Source organism: Lynx rufus, unplaced genomic scaffold (assembly GCF_022079265.1).
Source record: "Lynx rufus isolate CCGP_SWC_20201006 ecotype Redwood Valley unplaced genomic scaffold, mLynRuf1.p SCAF_15, whole genome shotgun sequence".
In the NCBI taxonomy this organism is placed as follows: domain Eukaryota; kingdom Metazoa; phylum Chordata; class Mammalia; order Carnivora; family Felidae; genus Lynx; species Lynx rufus.
In genome coordinates, this window is record NW_025814829.1 from 35,800,444 (window position 1) to 35,820,371 (window position 19,928).

Genomic DNA, 19,928 nt, shown 5'->3' on the forward strand with positions numbered 1-19,928 from the left:
TGGTCATAAACTGTTTTTCACCTTCCTACAGAGAGACCTGGGCCTATGTAACTTGTTTCATGAGTTCACTCTTAATGTATAGCAAAATGATACTGTTAGTTCCTTGAGTTAATGATTAAAAATGCTAAATAAACTCCTCTCCCACTGTTAGATTTAGCCAACCTAGCACCTGGAAATTCTAATGCTCTTGCATAGAGAGATTGAGATTCAAAACAACAATTTTTTTATATCACATGAACCAAAATTTTTCCCATAGTACAAAAGAAAAATCATGTTTATTATAAAACAACCATGCTCATTTTAGGAAATTTAGAAAATATTGGTAAATCAAAAGAAAATCATGATAATCTCATCACCTAGACAGCTCTTAATATTGTGATGTATAGACTTAGAGTCTTTATACAGAGGATTTTTTTAAACAGTTGAGATCATGGTCTCTTTTTTGTAAACTGATTGTTTTTAGTCAATAAAATGTGAACTTTTTTCTTGTCACTAAATGTTCCTCTATTTTATATCACATTCAATAACTTTATCCCATTTTATTGTTGTGGAAATATAGTAATCTGTTGTACGGATGTACCATCATTTATTTAACCAGGCAGTAATTTTTTTGCTCTTTTGAACAGCAGTGTTGTAATAAACATCTTGTGATATGGTAGATCTTTGTACTTATTTCCATTGGTTTCCTTAGGATAAACTCCTAGAAATAGAATCGCTGATTAAAAGCATATGCAGAATGTTAAGGCTTACGTATGTGTTGTCAAATTGTTCTCCAAAAAGGTTGTAGCAATTATACATCCTTACCAGCACGGTACAAGAGTGGAGGTTCCCACCTTTGCCAATACTAGCTACTACCAATTTGTAAGTCTTTACCAAAAGAATGAGCTCATTTTGCTCTATTTAATTTTATTATCAATGTGGTTAATATTTTTACCTGTTCATTGGTAAATCTTTTGCATGTTTAATCCTTACGTATTTCAGAATGACAAAAAAGAATGAAAATAATACAGAAACCATTGTTTCCACCTTTCTAACGTCCATACTTTAGTATTTCGTTAATCCCACAAACATCATGTCAGCTCTCAGCCTTTGTCTGGAGGTCTGTCTGTCTGCTCTGATCTCAGCCCCTGCTCCTGAATTCCGGCTTACTTACATATTGAATTCTAGGACGATCGTTCTTTCACTTCAGCAGCTTGAAGATACTATTTTCCTGTAATCTGACCTCTCTTGTTGGTCTTGAGACATCTGCTGATAGTTCTTTTTGGGGAATCTGTCTTATCTTTTTGTTTCTGTGGAAGACCGTGTGTGTGTTTGTGATTTCGTGTGTTTGTTTCAGTTTCTCTGGATGTGTCTAGATGTGGATTTGGCTTGGTTTTTGTTTTTTCCTGCTTTGGACTCACTATGCTTATTAAATCTATGGATTCATATCTTTACTCAATTCTGGAAAATTCTCAGCTATTGTCTCAGAATATTGCCTCTCCCCAAGTCTCCAGTTCCCTGTGGCGCCTCTCTGGACATCCCTTTGGCCCTGTTCTCTCTTCCACGGTGCTTGATTCTTCCCCTAAATAGTTGCAGCTCTTGCCACTCTTTTAAATCCCTATTTGTTCTGGTAGTCAGGATTTTCCTCTTTTCTCAAGATTTCCCTATGCATTACAAATATTTTTTGTTGTATTTTATCCAATATATCTGTCTTTATATGAGAACTTTTTCGCACCACTTTACTCTTATGTTACCATTTTTACTCTGACGGGCTTGCCAGCTAGTTGTGGTGTTGGGGGTGGTGGTGTTTTAACGTACGCCAGGAGTTTTTCAAATTTTATTTCTAAGTCATATTTGGGTATTATCATTTAAAAGAGCAGAAGAAGTCAGTGATTAACATTTTGGTCAGCTCAATACTATAGATAAAATGAAGCCAGCTTTTCTTATAAAATTGATGAGTTTTATTGTTTTTCTAGAGTTTTGACTGTTGGTAATTTTGCTTAGGATCTTTAGATTTTAGAGGTCCTGAAATATCCTGAGCCTCATTTAATATTCTTGGATGTATGATCCCCAGAATGCTCCCACGGATGTTAGTGCCACTAAAATGAGAAAATAGGGCATAGCAGTTAAGAGCCAGATCTGTGGAATCAGACTCCTTGAAGGTTCCAAACTTGTCTCCTACCACTTATTAACAACGTGACTTTGGGCAGGTTACCTCTCTGTCTCTCAGTCTCCCCCTCTGTAGAGTGACAGCCTCATAGAGTTGCAGTGATGACAAAATGAGGTGCTGCATGTCTTAAGTGGCATATAGAAAGCTCTCAAAAGTAGTAGATATTATTAGTGTAAACATTTTTATTGATTTACAATCATTTTCTTATTTGATCCCTACCCTCCCTGTCTATAAATAGCCAGAGTCTAAATTATGTCACTTAGAACTTGGGTCAGAAATTTGACTTGGTGCTATGAGATACATTATGAAAATTTTTGTTTTCTTGTATTGTGAAAGTAAAAATTTCATCTTTTTATTAAAAATACACATGCTGGGGCACTTGGGTGGCTCAGTCGGTTAAACGTCCGACTTTTGGTTTCAGCTCAGGTCATGATCTCACGGTTCGTGAGTTCGAGCCCCGCGTCAGGACAGTGCAGAGCCTGCTCCGAATTCTCTCTCTCCCCCTCTCTCTGCCCCTCCCATGCACACGCGCTCTGTCTCAAATAAGTAGACTTGAAAAAAAATAAGAATAAAAACGTACATGCCTCTCAGCTATAGTAGTTTTAATCTGTTACCTATGCCTGATAGATGAAAGCACTTGGACTCAGAACAAGCAGATGCTGTCACCTCTGCCTAAAGATCCTAACACTACTAGCTAGATTTAATCCCAGAATGTTGTGACTCCATCTTCCTATAAGATCATATAATATGTCAGCCATATCGCCAAGTTTTTCAATATACTTTTTGACCAGTTCCAGTATTTTCTTTCATCACACTGCTTCATCACCACACAGTCCAGTGTGATGGAAGAAAAGATTAACACAGAATTAAATCATGTGAAAAGTTTAATTGGAGAAGGGACTCTGATGTATGTATACATAAATACCATGCTTTACAACGATAAGGAAGAACTAGAGAAAACTATTCACATATTTCCCTGTTACAGCATTAGATCCACTGAGCTCCCAGGAGCATCTGTGGCCAGTTCAAATTAACCCAATCAGTCAATCAATCAACCAATCAATCATTTCTTATTGGCCTGCTATGTGCTAAGTAGTATTCTAGGCCCTGGGAATACATTAGTGAACAAACCAGACAAAATGCAAGGAGCTTTCATTCTAGTAAGGGAGACAGATACATAAGAAAAATAAATCTATGGAGGCAATAAGGGAATATTGGGGGTTGCAGTTCTAGATAGGATGGCTGGGAAAGATTTTACTGAGAAGATGACATTTGTTTAAAGGACTGAGGGAAATGAAGTGAGCCAAACACTCATCCAGGGGAAGAACATTCTGGAAAAGATACATCGGGCCTTGATTATTAGGGAAAAATCACTGGGTATGGAGCAGAGTGAGGAGTCAGAAAAAGTAGTAGGAGATGATGTCCCAGAAGTACCGGGGTGGGTGGGTGTGTGTGTGTGTGTGTGTGTGTGTGTGTGTGTGTGTACACGCACAGAGAGCCGAATCATACAGGGTCTAATAGGCCCTTGTAAAAACTAGGTTTTACGCTGAATAAGATCAGCAGACATTTAAGGTTTGAGCAGAAGAGTGATGTGATCTGACTTAATTTATTTAACAGGATCACTGTGACTGCTGTGTTGAGAATAGACTGAGGGAATGGTAGTAAAGGCAGGAGCAAGGAGACCAGCAGGATATTGTCATAATCCGGACAAGCAATAATAGTGGCTAGCACCAGTGTGGTGGTGTTGAGGTGGTAAGAAGTGGTCAGATTCTAGACAGATTTGCAAAGCAGAATGGAATTGCTGATAAATTGTGCCATATGAGAGAGGGGAAAAGTATTAAGAATAACTCCATCGGGTTGGCCTGAACAACTCGAAGGATGGAACTTCCCTTTGCCGATTTGAGGAAGACTGAGAGGAGCAGGTTGGGAAGCAATATCAAGAGTTCTGTTCTGAACCTGTTAAATTGGAGGTGTCTGATAAACATCCAAATGGAGATACTGAAGAGGCAAGTGGACATACGAGTCTAGATCTCAGGCACGAGTCCTAGGCTGGAGGTAGGACTTTGGGAGTGGTGGACACATAGATGGCAGTCAGAGCCCTGAGACCAAGAGTGTAGATGCAAAGGGAGGAGGTCCAAGGACTTAATTCCTGACACACTAATGTTTCATGTATTCAGAAGATGAGGAGGAACAAACAAACGAAACTAAAAAGGAGCAGCCAATGAAGTAGAAGCAAGCCAGGAGAGGGTGGGGTCCTGGAAGCCAGGTAAGAGTGTTTTAAGGAGGAGGCAAGAATCAACTGCATGGGATACAGCTAATTGGTCAAGTAAAATGAGAACTAAGGATTTGCCATGGGATTTAGCAACGTGGCGGTCTTTACTGATCTTAACATTAATACAAAGACTTTGGGTGGCGTGCATGAGGTAAACGTTTGATTTGCAGTAGGTTTCAAGAGAGAACAAGAGATTAGTGAGAGCAAAAATGGACATGTCAAAGGAGTTTTTTTGTGAAGCGAAAGATGGAGGGGGACATGGTGACAAGAGAGCATTCTTGTAGCTTGAAAGAAATATGCTGACAGGAAAAAGGAGAAATTGTGATGGCGCAGAGGAGAGAGCACGGCAGGAACATGTCCCTGAGTCGGCGCGGTGGCATCCACACTGTGGATGGGTGCCCTCCCGCTGAACGTGAGCACTTGTGACAGGATGATCTGTTATAGTAAATATTCCAGAATGAACAGTAGCTTCCTCCAAAAGTTGCTTTCCAAAAGGAAATGTGTAATTTAGCTGTCATCGCTCAGACTAGGAAGGTCCCTAATCAGTCTAACTCTCCCTATGTTAGTAGGCATTATTTGAGGTGAGTAAAATACAAAGAAAGTTTTTTTGTTTTTTTTTTTTAGACAGAAGGGCCTCCATTAGCCAGAAATAAGAACAGAAATATTTCTTTCAGCTCCAGGTCTCATTCACTCTGTCTCTTTACCACTCCAGAAGGACATTAAGTTTTCTCTTAGGTTAGCTAAGAATATGATGAGCTATTTTTAGCAATGCATTCTCAAAGTGTATGTGATGTGGGATGAACGACAAGAAATTAGACCAACTCTTGCATATCCTTTACACATAGTAGCCTTGGAAATTGCCTCTACTGTAGGTACAATTGCACTAAGGACAAATCCTGTAGTGAAACCACCTAGCTTATGATTGAATCTCCTTTACAAGTTAAGGTCTGTTAAGGTACGAGATAGCTCCTGAGGGTCTACCTATTGTTGATAAGTTCTTTCTCATAGTAAGCCTAAAAGGGTTTTCTTTCATATAATTAATTATAATTTACTTCTCCAGCTTTGGGGTTTTATCTAACAATTTGAATTCTTCCTGCATGCCTTTGAGGCAGCTGTCGTGTTGCACCTGAGTCTTTCTCTCCCCTTTAAATTTTTTTTTTTTCTTTCAACGTTTATTTATTTTTGGGACAGAGAGAGACAGAGCATGAACGGGGGAGGGGCAGAGAGAGAGGGAGACACAGAATCGGAAACAGGCTCCAGGCTCTGAGCCATCAGCCCAGAGCCTGACGCGGGGCTCGAACTCACGGACCGCGAGATCGTGACCTGGCTGAAGTCGGACGTTTAACCGACTGCGCCACCCAGGCGCCCCTTTCTCTCCCCTTTAAATGGTATTCTCTCCTCTTGTCTGATAGTGTTTTTAAGTCCCCTCAACATCTTTTCACTTTACCTCTTTTTTCAGTGTCCCTCTTTAAATACTGTGCACAGAACTGACCATATAATATTTCGTGTATTTAATTAGTACAGACATGCAACCCTTCGTTTTTTAGATATTACACTTGGACTAATGCAGTTTATAATTACATTTGTTTTATTTTTAGCTACATCATTCTCACAGGACTCACAAAAACTTAGGAAACCCCCAAGACCAAAGTTTCAACCTGTCCCTCTGTTGTTATTTTGGGGACCCAAATATAGGACCTTATTCTTTTATTGCTTCATTTTGTTAAGTTTGGCTCTTCATTCCAAGCTACCCATACATTTTTGAGTTCGTTTTTCCAACGTAGTTCTGTTCTCAACTTCTTGTTACCTCTGAAATTCATCCGGGTCATTGCTGCAAACGATGAACTGGACAGAGCCAAAGACAGCCTTTTAGCACTCAGTAAAAAATCCATGTGCGAGATGCTTAGCACATTCTATTCGCACCATCCTTGTCACTGAGAAATTAAAATTATTAGACTGATTTTTTAATGTAATGGTTTTTTTTTAATTTTTTTTAACGTTTATTTATTTTTGAGACAGAGAGAGACAGAGCATGAACGGGGGAAGGGCAGAGAGAGAGGGAGACACAGAATCGGAAGCAGGCTCCAGGCTCTGAGCCATCAGCCCAGAGCCCGACGCGGGGCTCGAACTCACAGACCGCGAGATCATGACCTGAGCTGAAGTCGGACGCTTAACCGACTGAGCCACCCAGGCGCCCCTAATGTAATTTAATTTATATAATACATATTAATTTACCATACATGCATAACACATCTTCAGGAACAGAGGAAAATGTGTAAGAAAATAGAATAGGCTCCAAAAGCCAGAAGAAAAAAACACGGAGGCAGATCTGCAGGCTACGAGATCCCTCAGTTGCCATAGTTGAAGTTCTGAGTTGGGCTTTGTGCTTTTTAATGGCTAAAGCAAAATGGAAAACATGATATTAGTCCTCACCAGCCAAAAGGGAGATGGTTCCTGCTCTTAAGGAGGAGCAAAGCTTTTGCTAAATCTGATGAGGGCACTGTGGGGGCTCATCGTCTGTGCACTGAGATAACAGATGAAGTCCCAAGCATATATTCTACTCTAAGGCCACAATTGGTTGCATTAGGACAGTGCTTCCTAAATTTTGTTACTGGGGAGGAGAAAAGATTTAACCTTAAAGGTTGAGAAAACTTATAAAAAGGAAAGCTGTGCAACTTTGTTTGGACAAAATTCATGAGCAATATGAAATCTTTTGTGGGGACACACCTCTTAGCTTTCCCAGAACATGGTTCTCCCTCAACACCAGTTCGAGAAGTGTCGCATTAGGCTGTTGCATACAGCATCCTTCATGAGAGGAACACCAGTTCCTTGGGAGGTTAATTGTGTTTCTTACACATCCATACAAAATGATTCTTTGATCAAATAAATATGGGAAACCCTGGATTAAATGTTTCTTGGGGTGCCTGGGTGGCTCAGTCGGTTAAGCGTCCGACTTTGGCTCAGGTCATGATCTCGTGGTTTGTGAGTTCGAGCCCCGCATCGGGCTCTGTGCTGACAGCTCAGAGGCTGGAGCCTGCTTCAAATTATGTGTCTCCCTCTCTCTCTGCCCTTCCCATGCTCATACTCTGTCTCTCTCTCTCTCAATAATAAATGTTAAAAAATTTTTTAATAAGTTTCTTTACTGGTGGACTTCTTTTCAATAGGCTAATTTACATTGTGAAACTCCCAGAGGGAGCTTTCTAAAACTTATTTGACCTTGGAGCCCTTTCTGGTGGCATATGTGTTCACGGATCATGAATTAGGGAACAGAGGAAATGGATGTTTTGTAAACCCTTCAAAAAACTCTCCTCAAAGAGAAAGAATGTGGCAGCCACCGTGTCATAGATCTGTCAGCCCTGGCCAAGGGCACCTGTCAGGCAAAGCTGTTCTTTCTTCTTGTGCTCTCAAACTCCAGGGCAGTGGAGTCTTCTCATTTCCTCCTAACAGGAACCAGAGTACAAGTGCCCACCTTCACTTCCTCTGCCTCTTTCTAGATGAAACTCTGATCAGGGCAAGTCAGGTATTTGTGGTTGTATGGCTTTTTCACCAAGTTAGATTTCTGGTTAGACACTCTGGTCACTGAATTTCTCACTAGATTGGGGTTTACAATCCACTTTCTCCGCCTGACCTCCAACCCACATACAGTATCATTACATACTGTTAAGTCTCATATGTTTGTTTGTTTGTTTGTTTTTAAGAGTAGTCTTTAAAAATTGTAAACAAGCAAAAAAATCTTGGACAGTTAGTTCTAACTTGATTGGTTTTAGTTTACCTTGGGAACCCCAAACCTTAAAACGCAACTAATACTGTAATAACATTGTATGATGACAGATGGTAAGTACACTTACCGTGGTGAGTATGGCATAATGTATGGAGTTGTTGAATCACTGTGTCAAACTAATTAACATTGGGTGTCAACTATACTTCAGTTAAAAAAAAAAGAGCAAGTATTACATGACTGATTTTTAAAATAAACTTAAGCAATAATACATTTTAAAAATACTGTAATGAAGGGGCGCCTGGGTGGCTCAGTCGGTTCAGCATCTGACTTTGGCTCAGGTCATGATCTCACAGTTTGTGAGTTTGAGCCCCGCATTAGGCTCTGTACTGACAGCTCAAAGCTCTGTCTCTCTCTCAAAAAATAAATAAACATAAAAAATAAAATAAAAATACTGTAATGAATATTAAACTTCATTTATTTATAATATTCTAAAGTCGCATTCAGTATTTTCTTTGGATATATACATTTTATAATTGTAAATCCATACATCTAAGAGTTTACATTCTTCTCTCCCCCTTAAATCCTTATACACATTTGCTTATGTTGTCATAGACAACAACACACTTGTAATCCTTAATATCTATAATACCTTAATATCTAATATAAATCCTTAATATCTAAAATATCTTAGTAAAATACTGGAATATCGTCAAATTCTACTCTGACAGTTTTGAAGCCACTTTTATTTGGCAGTTGAGTTTTTTCAAATCTCTTGCAACTTGAAAAGGGATCTTGATACCATCATATAAACTACCTTTTGTCTGACTTATTTCCTTGGTCTGTGTTCTCATGGACGGGCATGTAATACACATTGATATATAATAATGCCTACTATCAGGCATTGCATTAATATGATTAGTTTTGTAGCTTTTGTGCGACAGTAATTTTTTCGCCTTGTTGTTCCCTAAATTCCAGGTGCAGGAGCTGCACGAAGAGGAGGCGCAGTGGGTGAACTATGACGAGGATGAGCTGTGCGTGAAGATGCAGCTCGCCGAGGGGATCTTCGAGACCTTGATCAGAGATACTATCGATGTTCTGAATCAGATCAGTGAAAAACAGGGGAGAATGCTACTTGTGTGACATCTTGCAAATAAATCGAACACTGAGTGTAATATGAGTCCTGGGCCTTTCTGCCTCCTGATACACACCCCATCTCCATCATAGCAAGAGTGCTCCTGGACTTGGTACCTTTCCTTAAAGACTACTGGTTTGGAGTTCATGGGACCATGCGGTATATCTGGTATGACAGCCTTTGCCTTTAGAGACCGTCCACTGGATCCATTGGTTATTTTCGGTGGGCAGGGCCGCACTCCTGATGTTGACACGCGGTATAATCCTACACCTCTTGTTAGCGCCCCTACCAGGTCCCAGATGTGGGCTGAAAACACCAGACTCACCTCTTAGCTTAGACGAGGCTGTCTCTTCGTTGAATCTGAAGTCAGGCGGGGTGAGGTGTATAGCTAACGTGCGTCCTACCATTTTGGAGACGTAATCCTGGTCTATACCATGAAAGTCATAAATGGACACGATAGTCTCTCAACAGTATTAAACCCTTAACCACTTCTAAATAGGCAAGTTTAATCATGTGTGCCTATTTCACACTTTGGAATTCCTTTTGCTTCTTTTTGAAGACCGTTTTCTTCCATTCTTGCAGTTGAGCAGCACCGAGTGGACCTGTCGAGTTAACAAATCAGTGGTAGCCTTGCTTTCTGAGCACCATCTACAGAATTTTAAACCTTTGCATTATTTTTAGTTTTCTCTGTGTGGGCATGAAAATGAGGAATGCCCCCACTGAAGACCGGGCTCAAAGGACGGATGTGGGGCCGGCTCTTCAACCCCTTCTTCTGTCCCTGCACTTTGCTTACTCCTTCTAAACCTCTGCCAGCTGCTCCCAGAATCCCAGATCCTCAGGACCATCTCAGGCATCCAGGCATGGCAAAAGTGGAAATGATTCATTTTGGCCTTCAAACGTTCAACTCCCCCCCCACCCCCCATCTCTCCCCCAAGAAGTCAGAGACGCTGTTACTTGAATGATTTAGGAAATGAGTGTGTGCACCAAAGACAAAAAGATATTGTCTGTTGTTCGTGTGCTTGTGTTGCGCTATGGAACATTTTTTTTTTTAATTTATTTTCAGATAAATTATTAAGTTGGAAACGTGTGTCCCTATTCAGAAGTGAAAGATTCTTCTTGTAATAGTTAAGCTTCCGTCTTGAAGCTTCTGTGGTTCATAGTCTTTGCACAGGAAATCTACGGTTTAAACAGACCCGTACACATATCGAAGAAGGCAGTTTGATTCGGTGAAAAGAAGATGAGCTTTTCCGAGATCACCTGCAGTAGCAGGAATGGAATAAGGTGATTTAAAGACACTGCACAATTCAGTTCTGCCTCTCCTGCAGCATTGCTTCTCACAACTCTTACCTGTACCTGAAAAGAAATACATAGACTCCAGCTGCTACGTTAGAGCACACATGATGCTCTCCGGGACCTCAATACACTGCCTTCTCGACTGGTTTCTCTTAATCGGTCCCATCCTTCTTCAAGTAATCTAGAAGAATGTGGATAATCTTAGGCGTGAATGTAAATGCCTTAATATTGGAAGGTCCTGACTAGAAGCATGATATAAGACATCCACTGGATTCCTATTTACAAATATCCTGGAATGTTAGAGCTTCACAATATGTTAGAAAAACCCCAAAGATGGTATAATCTTTAAGTGTGCACGTTCGTTCATTTCTGCATCTTCCCTGTCAACTTGCCTTTGCGTCTCAAGTGTTTCACTATGCACACTTCCATTCCTCCTTGGTTTCATCTTGTCATCATGAGACACTTACTGAAATGATCATTGGAATATTTGCATTTTGCACAATGACTGGTCTGATAGCTCTTGACAAATAAGGAAAGCACTGAAATGTGGTGACTGGGTCTTGGGAAATGCGCAGTTTGATGCATCGCCAGCATTTCTTCTGGGCTTTTGATGTTGAGCTCTAGTCTTGTAGCCATAACGAGCAGATTGACTAAGAGAAGCTAGGGTTTCTTGGGGTTATTAACCAGTAGTGTGGAGATATTGTTCTCACGCGGCCAAGGAAAAGCAAAGGCCTTTGTTTTTAGTCTGTGTTACTTGGAAGACAGAAAAACATCTTGTCTACACCCTTTGGCTGTTTGTAGGATTACATTGTCCTTATGATACTGAAACTTTACAGCTGCTATAAATTTTTTATAAGTGAATATAAAAATAATATAATAGGAATATAGGTTGTTTTTCTACATTCTCATTATTTGGATCTAAATCAATTTTTAATAAGAAAGTTAATCTTTACTCTTTATGACATTATGATTCCAGAAAAGGAAAAGAGTAGATCAGAGTGCGGAGCCCGTAGAGTTCCGTGGTGAGGGCGCTGCTGGGGCTGCGCGGTCCTCAGAAATCCGGGCTCCACCGGGGAGGCAGCAGTCGGTCCATCTTGCCCCTGCTTAGAAATGGTTGTCCATAGTTTGGTAGCAGAAAACAGAGGAATCTATAATTAGCAGATTTCTTATTATTTTAACTATTGGATATAATGGAAAAGGTGTTTCTTGTTAGCATTAGGATTGATGACTGTGGATATGCAGCCACTCGTTCCATATTGGGATCTTTTTAATCAAGCTCTGCCTCTTCAAGAATCTAAATAGTCCCTCTTTCTAATCTTTGTTCCTTCTCCCCACGCTCCCATCCTCTTTCGCTCTTTCTTTGTAATTCCTCTAAGAAAAAGATCTTTGCATCAGCAGTAATATCTTTTAGAATAGCACTATCAGAATTTAGTAGTAAACCAACATAGAGGCTTCAGATTTATTTCTGAGTCCAAAATAATTTGTGCTATCCAGGGTACTTGACTCTGGGTTAAATAAGTACAGGGTATAGATTCCCTCTTCAGGTCTAAACAGGAATTTTTATTCTAGGGAAAAGTGGGAAGAGCTCAAAAGTAGTTAATAAGGAAGGCAATTTGTTTTTCTTTTACCCGAAAGAAAAGAAAATTCCTTCTGTGACTACAGGTCTCTGAGAAATTATCTTTCAGAAGAGATTTCATTGCTCATAAGAGTGTTGTGGCCTATTGATAAAAACAATTTTGTTCACTTTCTTGTCTTGAAAAAAAGTGGCCTTAGCTTTTTGCAATACTTGAATAAAGTGTGTACTCGCACAGCGTTAGAGACTCATAACTTTTCTGCAAGAAGTTCAAACTTACATCTTCTTTTACTACCTTAAGAATACTAGTGAATAAAAACATTAATTCAAAGAGCAAATGATAGAAACTACAATGATGTTTAATGCAAATTGTAGGAACTTACATGTTTACAAATCATCTTAAACTGGTTGTGCAGCAATTCAATAAAATATCTTTGTATTATAAAAATGTGAAGAAAACAATGTAAACTGATGTAAAGGAGGTACTGTCATTTTAATTAACCTGTATGTTTAATAGCTTTTCCTTCCGGACTTTGCAAAGCCTTCTTGGGAAACACGTTGCAAAGCGTTCTCTGGGAGGCCTGGCCTCCGTGTGTGTACTGTACTGTGCAGACATGAAAAAACAAACCCGTTTACTGTGTATGTGTAAATAGCCTGGTCACCAGGCCATTTTCAGCCAATAGTCACATCCGGTGCAGCTCGCACACGACACTTGGGGTGTGGTTTGTAAGTATGACCTGTAAAATAACTGGGATGGATTCCCATGTATACCTGTGTAAATAGATTTGTTAACTGAAATGTACTTTAAGAAAAGAGAAAATCTGTAAATAAACTGATTTATAAATTAATACCGTGTCAGGTGTTTGCGTCCTCACCTTTGGAGACAAGTGTAGAAAGCCACAGTCCCCGTGAAGTTCACTGACTTCTGGTTGCCCGCGGGACAGCCGACTAGGCTGAGCTGTGTGGAGGACCTGTTTGCCGTGCTCACAGACGCACACATCTGAGCAGCCTGGGCTCTGACGTTCGTCACTCGTTTGTCCAGTCATTGGGCACAGCTTCGTGTCCTGAGCACTGGGCAGAGGGCTGGAGAGGTAGCGGAGGCAACGGACGTGGTCCCTGATCTCATGGAGCTTAAAGTCTACTGAAGGCGTCATCAAAAAAGAACTTCCAAAACAATGTCTAACAGATTGCAGGAGGTGCTGAGATGAAGCACTCAACGGGGGTTTGAGAATCTATTGACAAAAGGACCAGCAAGGGTGGGGATGGGCCAGAGAAGAGCTCTCTGACAAATGATAACTGAGCTCTATATTGATGGGTTTCTTCCCTGTAATTCATGGGAAAACTCTTCTCTCCCAGGTGACTTGAGTTCTGATCATCCTCGCAAAATAACACACAGAAAAGTCACACACAATTAAGTGGGCCATAAAAAAGCAACCATCCAATGACTAGGTGTGGAGGCTCTAATTTATTTCTAGAAATACAAGCTTGGAGAAGAATGGAGCTAGCGATCTAGAAGAATAAAAGAATTTCAAAGGTTGCAACGTATGGCCCTCAGGATCATGAATCCTCTCTGGTCCAACAGACTGGAAGTAACCACCATCATCACGCCTGAATTCCTCTAGTAGCTTCCTGATGGCCAACCCTGCTGTACCTTTAGTCCCTACACAACCGTGAACCTTAATGGAATTCTCGGAAGAGGACTAACCCCAAATTGTTGCAGGTTCTAAAATATTTCTTGTGATTCCCAGAACAGACGTGTGAGTGAACGCCCATGATGTGCCAGATACTGTGTTTGGTGCTCAGGGCACAATAGGAATGACAGGTTGAATCTTGGGCGGGGGGGGGGGGGGGAACCCAAATATCCATATCCTTGAATCAAAATACGTGAAAGTAGTAGGTAGGTAGATGGCAGAGCTAAGAATGGTGACACCCAAAGTGATGTGATCTACAGGGGCGAGTGCTGGAGAACCAGCCAGTGCCCTACGAAAAAGCTCAGGAATGGGAGATAGTGACTGCCACAGGCAAAGGTGGGAAGCAGGGGGATTGTCCCTCCCTTCACTGGGAGGCCAGGCTATGTGGCCAAGGTTAGAAGGCAGGTAAGTGGCACCCAGGGAAGAGACCAATGCTGTGGTACGAGGTTGCTGAGAACAGACAACAGCTCTCAGGCTCACGAAGTACAGCGTTTCCATACGGAGAGGAAAGACTGCACGAGACCCAGCCTCTTGCAGTGCCTGGGTCTCCCGTGGCCAGCAGGTCCACTCCGAAGCCAAAGGGGGAGACGGGACTGCACGCACACCGTGTTGTGCTGCCGAGGAAGGACCAGAGCCCTCCCTGTGGGGTCTGAAATACAGAAAGCTGGGGGTGTGCCTGCGGGCCACTGACACACGCCCTTCAGCAGAACAAAGGCGCACATGTTGAGTCTGAACGGGGGAAGTGCCTTCCCACACAAGGCGATAAGCTCAGCACAGGCTGTGAGGACTCTATCTCTTGGTTAAGGAAGTGTGTCAGGGCCAAGGCCCATTTTTATGAGACTGTGCAGGAGGCGAGAAGCTGTGGATGACTGCCTTTCCCGACAATCCACCCCACCTCCCCTGCTCAGCCACTGAACTAGCAGATAAAGCACACCAGATCCGGTAGGACGACTGTTTGCCACAAATGGGTAGGCGGAGCTGGGTCCAGGAGCCCCTGAACAATGCATATGGCTACAGTTCACAGAGCCTTCCTGTCATTTTGAGACATTTACCAGAGTCACTGGAAGAACCAGACCCAGCACGATGATCAGGCCTCTCTGGAGGATGGTCCTCGACCAGAAACCTCCAGTGCCTGGCCTAAGCCAACTGAAGAGGTCAAAAGATGAGTCTGATAACCATCCAACTGGAGCACGGGGCTTCCCCCTCCCCTGCATCGTTGATGTGTCCCAGCAAGAGATGTTGACAATGACACAACAGCTACCCTATTCTGCCAGCAGATAACTGGAGGCTAGTCAGGTGTCCGTCTCTAGTGATTCTTGTTGGTCTAGAGGAAAGTCCAAGTTGTTGTGTACCAGGCAGGACATTAAAATGGGAATGTGGGACAAAAGGAACTTTATTCTGGGATGACAAATTCAGCATTGTTCGAGTTCGCCTCCTCTCCCCACGGCTGTGCTGTCGTGTGTTGTCGTGCCAGGCACAGCGGAGGCCCCTGTCGGAGTGAAGAGAAGACAGGTGAAAGTTCCCACCTCGCTTCCACACCAAAAACCTCCTGGGGCCAGAGGCGCTCTTGTCCCCTACTTCCTCGGGATCCACTGCCCATGGCTTGACCCAAATCTTTTGGCCCAATCATCCAACCTGGAGAGGGAAGTCACAGTCTGAATGAACTTGACGTATCTCATAATAATGTCACCCACTTGAGTTGGAGGTCCCAGCACAGCCAGGGGAACCCTACGGCTCCGATGCTCTTTCGCCCCTTCCCCCATCTCCCTGGGGTCCCTCAAGAGTGAGGCACCTGCAGGTAGTGTTGCTTCCACGTTTGGCCTGGGGGGTCCTACTGTGCTGCCGCTGTGATCCCAAGGACAAGTCACACCTAGGAAGTATGTCACAAGGGAGAAAGGAGAACGAATGGTTGGGTACACCGAGGTTGGGGTTCTGTTGGTGCAGCCTAATCGGTCTGGCCTTCCACCCACTCCAAGTATGGCCCGCCATGGGTGGAGCCTCCTGTTAAATGTTCAACGACTTTTCTTAAGCGGAGGTACCTCTGGTAAGTTGGCTTTTTCTCTTTTTTTATGGTCTTTGTATAGTTATTGCCTAAGCCACCCACTACAGTGTTTCCTCCCCACCCCCAATCTGTCTGGGGGTGATAGGGGGCATGAAAGCTCCACCTTATGTCACAGGAACATGTCCATCACTTTGTTTTTTGGGCTGTGAATGTGGTGTCTTGATCAGATGGGAATTTTGTTGAATATCTGAACATACGGCAATGGTGTTTTTTTAAGCCACAATAGTGATCTCTGTGTCTCTATGGCCCACTGTGTCCACACGGTGACCATTGCTGGCTTCCACATCTGGGGACGAGTGGCCCAAAGTGGTCGATTTGCCACATTTGTGTCGGGCCTAAGGCCACCTGATGTGATGTGTTCATTATATTGCGTGGTCTGCATTAGAAGGCAGGACTCACACAATAGTGACAACTGTGTTACCTTTGGCTTTCGGTTTTGGGGGGTGAGCCATTGAGATTCGGTCCATTTTTGTGTCGAGGTGGACTTTGATGTTCCATTCTGTAGTGGACCCAACAGGTGCCCACGGTGGTTTGCTGAGTGCATGTTAGGTCAGCTTGTGAGTTCCATTTGGGTTTGTTTTTTAATGGTTCTTTGTCATAGACATTAATATGAGTGGTGAATCAACTTTTTTTTTTTTTCCGGTCCACAAGCTGTTGTCACCATCCCTGTCCCTACACCGGGGGAGCTAGACGGTTTGTAATAGCCTGTGGGTCTATAAATAAGTAGCAGAGAGTTGCTCGTGGAAGGGCTTCAGCATCCTTATCGGATACACTTTGGCCCACTGGGCACAGTATTCTTGTCCAGCCTCAGTTAAAAGGTGGTCATCCTTGGGGAAGATGGCATGGCGACCCAAGTGACTCTGCCGGCTTTGGGCTTGGCAGCTGGACATCTCTGAGCTGTGGCCCCACTTCATAAAGGGAGGGGCAGGAGCAGCCGCTACAGCTGTTTAGCCTCCTATGGCCAAGCAGCTACTGGGGCCTAAGTGGGCTTGACCTTGGCTGTACTATTTTTATTTAAAGATAGAGCTTTGCTGAACCTGTCCTATTTTATTAGTGGCATCAGCGGGTACCCACATGAGGATGGGCAGCTGAGGTCTTATGGTCACACAAGCTGTCAGGCTCTAGCAGTCAGGCACTCTCCTTTCAGTAAGGCCCAAAGGCAGAACGGAAGTTGCCATTTGAGTGGAGTATGTCTGGCACCTCCCTCGAGTAATTTATGCGTTCAGAACCCAAGGGACCAATGCACCTTGATAGCGGTCTCTTGTTATCACAGGCCCTAATCCACATGGCTAGGAGTCAATGAAACCTGTAGTTTCATAAGCCTGGTGGGCTCCATTGGCCCAGTGGCAGGGCCTCGCATGTTGCACGGCCTGTGGGACCCGCTGTTGTCAGAGGTCCCATCCAAAGGAGCCGCCACGTGGGTAACCTTGACAAAAAAGGACCAAAAGAATACCCAGATGTGATGTATGTGTTTTAGTCGCCACGTGGGCCTGCCAGTTGTTGAGTCTCCTTTTTGTTGGTAGGAACTGTCTAGGACAGGAACTTTTGTTTAATCTCGTCCAGAATATTTTGTTGACTCCTGGCCCATGTGGGTCCCCGGAACTGCCGCTGTTGAGCGGGTCCTGGACCTTCCCGGGGTGGACGGCCCAACCTGCATGTGTCGTGGTATCCGTGACCTTAGGCGGGGCCTGGCCAACTTGTTTCCCAGGCCAGCAGTGAGGCTGTCCTCAGTAAAGTGGATGCCAAGCCCTCCTGGGAGTCACTGGGCTTGCTACAGACCTAGCCCTACCCACTCTGGCATATGGCGAGGGGGCAAAGTGAAAGTACACTATAGGCCGTTGCATGTAATGCAAGTCGGTCTTGGCCCTTATCCCACAAGGGACTGAAAAGAAGACACTGGCCAGATCAGTAACTGCACACCGGTCTCCCACGTGCACCGTCACCACCCAGGTGACTCGGTGTCTGGTTCTGAGAACCAAAGAGGGTCCACTGTTGGCCTCCAGACTCCTGAGGCCTTTTTTATGGGCCACACTGAGTTGTTAGATTGCACCAGAGCGGTGCCGGCATCAAGACTTGAATTAATAATGGTTTCTGGTTTTCACGCGGCATGTGGTACTGTGTTTACTGACTATTCCGCTGGGGTTCGGCTGACTCGGGCGGCGGGAGCGGCTGTCCTGCTGTCATGGCGGGAGCTCCGTGTTGTGAGGGGACATCCACCCTCAGGTGGCGGTGATGTTGTACGTCGAAAGTGGCCCAAACGTCAATGCCTGTAACAGCCAGGACTCGTGGGTTTCAATGCTCCTTTACCAAACAGACGTACTAACCTGGCTGCATGTGACTCCCTGGCTTTTGTCCACACCTGTGCTTCAGTTTCTGTATTTTATTTTCAGAGAAGGACCTCACTTGAACAGTTTCGTTTCAGCAACGCCATCGGTTTTTGTGTTGAGAGAAAACAGGTCTTACCTGAGGCCCACAAGTGACCCAGGCCTGGCACAGCTCCCTGAACGGGGGCCCCAGACATCCCGGGGATGTGGTCTGTGCCCCTGAAAGGCCGGGCAGTGGGCAGGTGGCACGGGAGCCAGGAGCCCCGGCATGGTTCTCCTGCCCCTCCTAGGGCTCCTTTCTTTTACTTCTACTCCAATCCATCAACTCGGCCAAGTTCACGGGGAGACTGTTAGACAACGTTTGCCTGCTGGCAGGCCAGCGTGTTCCTCACCCTCCTCGAGAGCTTCAGCATCCCCAGGGGAGCCAGCGTCACTCTGGGATGGGGTCCTGGGGGACACGTTCAGGACGTATCTTCAGCAACCCTGCTCAGGGCACCAAATCTGTCTCACCGTCTGCCCGCTGGCCAGGCTGTGCAGCCAAAGTTAAAAGGCAGATAAGTGGCATCCAGGGAAAAGATCGACACAGGATATGAGGTCACTGAGAACAGGCAACATGCACCCCAGGCTCCAGTGGTGCCTCATTTCCTGGTCCGGAGAGGAAAGAAAGTGCGCAAGATCCAGCCCCTTGCCATGCATGGGTCTCCCGTGGCAAGTCCCCCACGGCAAGCACATCCACCTTAGAGAAGAGGAGGAGACGGGACTGCACCCCGTGTTGTGCTGCAGAGGAAGGACCAGGGCCCTCCCCATGGGTCTGAAATACAGAAAGTTGGAGGTGTGCCCAGGGGCCACCGAGGCACGCCCTTCAGGAGAACGAAGGCGCACACGCTGAGTCTGAAGCGGGGAAATGCCTTCCCACACAAGGTGACAGGCCCGGCATAGGCCGCGAGGACTCCATCTCCTGGTGAAGGAGGTGTGCCAGGCCAAGGCCCATTCGTATGTGACCGCGCAGGAAGCAAGAAGCTGTGCCTGACTGCCTTTCCCGACAGGGATGAAAGAGCGAACTTGATTGAATTCTGAAAGGAACGGCTAGACCCCCTGGGTACCCGTGCCTCTCTGGTGGATGTGGGTCACTGCCAGTCCCCTCACTAATGCCCTCAGGAGACCATTTACTCTCTGGAGAAACCCAACCAGAGAATTCCCGAATGTGAGGACTCCCGGCACAACCAAGCACAAAGATGAGGCAACAAACCGAAAACGAAAGTGAAGTTAAAGTCTGTGGATTGAAATGGAAGGATCTAGTCAGGCTTATCCAGGACTCCCTTCTCCAGCAAGAAGACTGGAGGACCCTCCTCTGGAAAAATGGATGGCTTTGGAGGAAAGACCTAGAGGTCCTGACATGTGGGGAGATTGCTCTAGAGGAAAAGTGGGTTTGCTACCTGATCTCTGTCCAGGAAACTGACCAGTCAAAAGTCTCACACACGCCCACTGAGCTATGCATCACATTAAAAAAAAATTTTTTTAATGTTTTTATTTATTTTTGAGACAGAGAGAGCCAGAGCACGAGCAGGGGAGGGGCAGAGAGAAAGGGAGACACAGAATCTGAAGCAGACTCCAGGCTGTGAGCTGTTAGTACACAGCCCAATGCGGGGATCCAACTCACAGATTGTGAGATCATGACCTGAGCTGAAGTAGGACGCTCAACTGACTGAGC

General features: G+C 44.3%; 1 protein-coding gene across 2 annotated transcripts in view; it reads left to right on the forward strand.

The window, feature by feature from the left end:
• The window catches only part of CEP350 (centrosomal protein 350), a 155,977-nt gene extending 142,989 nt beyond the window's left edge, over positions 1-12,988 (forward strand). For both annotated transcript variants that reach the window (XM_047076855.1, XM_047076856.1), the window contains exon 38: positions 9,118-12,988. In XM_047076855.1, coding sequence (XP_046932811.1) covers positions 9,118-9,282 — 165 coding nt within the window. In that variant the 3' untranslated portion in view covers positions 9,283-12,988. The remainder of the gene's footprint in view (positions 1-9,117) is intronic.
• The last annotated feature ends 6,940 nt before the right edge of the window (positions 12,989-19,928 follow it).